Genomic DNA, 4,143 nt, shown 5'->3' on the forward strand with positions numbered 1-4,143 from the left:
TGTTCTTTTTCTTGTTTCTTTTTCTTCCAAAACAATCAGAGCTCTAAGCCCTTCACCCTCCCCTCTCCCACCCACAACCCTCCCTTGTAAGCGACAACTGAAAACAGGCGAGACGATCACCCCCAAAGAAATCACAAAACACAGCACAATTTCACGACTGCCACCGACGAAGCAAAAAAAGTTCTACTGGAATGTCCCCTTGCAGGGTCGGGATTAGCAGGAGCCAGAGTCTATGAATTGAGGGAGGTTGGAAAGGGGGGGAAGCAGGGGGAGGAAAGGAAGCAGAGAGTAAGCCCTAGTCTAACGCTTAGGTGCGATTTCGGCCTCTTTCCTTAGCAAGCGGGACTGCTCCCCAGAAGCCTGCGCGCGCAGGTCGCCATCCAGGCGGGTCTCAGCGCTTCTGCGCTGAAGCGGCAGCTGCCAAGCCCGAGGCTCCTCCGCAGGGGTCGGACTGGGCAGGACTGGAGGAATAAGTCAAGCTCCGCAAGCCCAGAGTTTTTGCTCCTCCCTGTCCTCCACGACTTGCTCTGGAGAGGAGCCCAGGAATCGATGCACAATAAATTCTCCATCGGGTTCTCCTGACCTGCTTTCCGGCCTAAGGAGTAGAGCTAGCAGAGGATGGAGGGTGGAGAGGGGGGTTCTACAGGGGTGACTTGACTCGCTGGTGCAAGGTGGACTGGCCGAACAGAGTTGATTTCAGAGCTGGGGAGGATGCAGAAGAATGCAGCAGGGCCGGTGTCAAGCAAGAGAAGCCACAGTCTCTGTCAAGCAGGGCACAGATGAACGGGAGGATGACACTGTCAAGGCTTATGACCCACGATCTGACCTCCTTTTGTTGGAAGGATAGGAAAACAACATGCAGAATTAAACATTTCCTGCAGCAAAACGTGTGTATGTGGACTACTTTCATAAAACCTAAGAGACTCTCCTAAGACCACCACTGCCTTTCCTTGCCCTTTCTAGCCCACCAGCTGGGGAACTGAGTTTATCCCATTTGGCCTTGAGTCCATGCCTGGGGACAGTTAAGGAGTCCATGGGGGTGGTGGTGTGATGCTGGGCCCCTTGAACTGCAGCGCCTCATTCAGGAATGTGTCTTGAGACATCTTCTTCGTGTGTATTGCATTGGGGGTAGACCCTGGACTTTTCTGATGGTCTAGGGGCTATTCTGCCAGACGTGGGGTGTGATGGCACTTGGGGTGTCACTTGAGTGTTGACTGTGGGCTTTTCCCATTGTTACTGTGGGCTCCAGGCTTTATCCAGGCGGGCATCTGTTGGGCTGTGTGCAGTTGGAGTGTCCCCGGGTGACTTTGGGATAGGTGTGTGGGAAGGAACAGGCAGGTTGGAAGTGAGGAACTGGGGTTGCCCAGAAAAATTAGGAGGGTTACTAGGGACTCTACTAGGGGTTGTCTTTCCTTGTGGCCCATCACCTTCTTAGGAATCAACTACATCTACCTTCTAAATCAATAAAAACTCCTCCTGAGACCCAGGGAGAAGAGAAGGACAGGTGAGGGCAAAGGAAAGGAGAGAGCCTCTAGATACAGAAAAGGACTTTGAAGAGAAAGATCCCCTTCCCCATTCACTTGAATACATCCCAGACAGCACTGGCTCTGCAGCCATCACTTATAAATAAGTGTGAGATGGAGAAGGGGTGGGGTGGGCTAGAGGAATCTTTACTCTTTGCCCTGTTCCTTATTCATTTTCTTCATTTTCATCCGCCGGTTCTGAAACCAGATTTTGACTTGTCTCTCACTCAGATTGAGGAGTCTGGCCACTTCGTGCCTACGGTCCCTGGTGAGGTACATATTGAACAGAAACTCCTTCTCTAGCTCCAGCGTCTGGTATTTGGTGTAGGGACAGCGCTTTTTCCGGGAAGAGCGAGCGTGCAGCCAGTTGGCGGAGGGGTTGGCTGAAAGAGAAGCAGCGATAGAATCAAAGAAAGGAAAGGGGGTGAAGGGCCCCTGTGTTCTCCTTCCAAGAGGGTGCCCCTTTGGTCTCTACTCCCCATTTTGCATTAGAGAAAGGGCCACCTGGGCCTTCAGCTCCCAGAAAGGGTCTCAGAGATGGGCCAGGAGTTGCTATAGACATTTCCAGGTGAGAGATTTTGGGACAGGATAGAGCCAAACCTGTGCCAGGCATCCCACAACTTCCCAGGCTTTCCCTGTCCCAGGCCCTCTCTCAGTCTCTTTCTCGGCTTGGGTCAGAACTGGTTAGGATTCAGGTCAGAGCCCAGCCTGGCTGAAGCCCCCTCCCCCACCAGCTCTACAAGACTAACTAGGCTGACTGAAGAGTACTAGCTCTAAGTCTGAGAGGTAAGAGAAAGACTGAGCTGGGGGAGAGGAGAGTGGCTTCTGCCCAGCCAAACTGAGGGGCCTCCTGGCCCTCCAGTCCAGTGCACCCTCCTGTCTTAATCACAAGCGTGGGTCTCTTGGCCACATGGCAGCAGGCGTATGTGTCTATGTGATATCTCGCTGCCCACCCCCCCCAACACCACACACCACAAATATGGTTTGCATTTAGAGACGCAAACATTCAGCACACTCCAATTCACATGCAACCCAATTACAACCATTTATCACCTCCAGCCTGTGGACAAGAGAGCGCTGGGGGCTCACAGATAACTTATGGTCGCAATAGTCTCCGTTTCCGCTCCTGCTCATCTCGCAGTTTGGTTAAAGCAAGTTCAGGGAAATTGGGACGCAAGATTGCTCCAGTCCCAAGGTGGGGAGCCATGGATCATGTGGGGGTAACAGAAGTCCATCACAGCACACCTAAATCCAACTGGCTCCACCCGGTGAGAGGGAACAGAGAAAAGGGTGACTGAGGGGAAGTGGGGGATAAAAAGGAAACAAAAATATATGCAAGTTTCTCTTCTCCTTACCCCTGAACTCAGAAAAGTTGCCAAATAAAGCAGAGTTAATTAAAAATAGCAGCCACCCTCTGCTAGATTTCTTCATCTCAAATGAAAAACACTGAATTTTTTTTTTAAAAAGTAATAATAATCTGGTTCATCCTACACTAAGTACCCTGTCTTACCAATTTGCAGTGCTATTTCCTTAATGTGATTGCCTGGGATGAGACCCGCAGTCACATTAAATATGAAAGAGGAAAAAAAAAAAACTGTTAATAATTGATCCTAGCCAAACTGCTGCCTTGCAATAATGGACTTTCCAGGCAGAGTTTGGGGGCCTGGGGTGGGGGGCCTGCTTGGGTGTGAGCAGGGAGGCTTTGGGAAGAGCCGTGTTACCCAAATGTCAGCTCTTGTGATCCCACCTGGCAGGTTGGAAGGGGTGACCTGAGGGAGTAGGGCAGCTCTCTTCCCTCCAGCAGGCAATAAACCCCAAAGGACCCGTGGGTCACTCTGTTGGTGGGAAATCCGGCAGGGCAAGCAGAGACTTAAAAAATCTGACCCTCACTCTTGAAAAAGAGTAAGGGGTGAGGACTTGTCCCCACCAGCCTGCAGGTTATTGTTTGGGGCCTAAGAGCTCCGACCAACTTGCCCTTCTCAGCCTTAAAAAACGAAAAATCCGAGACTCTTTCTGATCCCCTTAGGGAGCAGCACCTCCTGGAAATTAGTCAGACTGGGGTTCCTGGAGGGGGTGCATTTGGAGGGGTGGGAGACGGTGAGAAACTACCTTCCGAGGATAAAGTTCTCCGCCTCTCCGCAAGCCTCTCTTCCCCCCACCCTTCCTCTCCCCAGGGTCCTTTCGGGATCTCTCTCCACGCCGCGGGTCGGCCCTGAAGTTCGGAAGCGATTCCTCGACTCCCCGCGAGGCGGACAGCTCCGGCTGGGGCTAGGGAGCCCTGCGGAGAGCAGCGGGAACCGCAGGAAAGGAAGCCGCAACCCGGGCGAGAATGCCAAAGGAGGGGAGGGGGCGACCGGAGGGAAGGCTCCTGGGGAGGGGCCGGCGCATCCCGGGAGGGGGCTCAGTCTCTGGGTCCTGGGCTTCCCCCGCCCCTCCCGGCGCCGGCTGCGGACCCTGAGCGGCTACTGAGCGAGATCTGCTAGGAACAATCCTCCGCCAAGCTGTTGCATCGCAAATAAAATCCTAATGAGCCCCCTCCCACTTCCCCTTGGCCGGCTTTTACGGTGTGCGCGTGGCGCGGGGAGCCCTGCCAGCCGTGCAGGGCCCGGCTTCCCGGTGC

General features: G+C 53.5%; 1 protein-coding gene across 2 annotated transcripts in view; it reads right to left on the reverse strand.

Annotated features, from left to right (window-relative positions):
• Positions 1 to 4,143, reverse strand: part of HOXB9 (homeobox B9) — a 12,737-nt gene that overhangs the window by 7,550 nt on the left and 1,044 nt on the right. Inside the window, exon 2 of one of the 2 annotated variants that reach the window (XM_010842741.1) lies at positions 1 to 1,906. The exons of the other annotated variant lie outside the window; for it this stretch is intronic. Within the exon in view, the coding sequence (XP_010841043.1) occupies positions 1,671 to 1,906 (236 nt within the window). The 3' untranslated portion in view covers positions 1 to 1,670. The remainder of the gene's footprint in view (positions 1,907 to 4,143) is intronic. 2 annotated transcript variants of the gene reach the window in all.

This window comes from Bison bison, unplaced genomic scaffold, assembly GCF_000754665.1.
Source record: "Bison bison bison isolate TAMUID 2011002044 unplaced genomic scaffold, Bison_UMD1.0 scf7180017864180, whole genome shotgun sequence".
In the NCBI taxonomy this organism is placed as follows: Eukaryota; Metazoa; Chordata; class Mammalia; order Artiodactyla; family Bovidae; genus Bison; species Bison bison.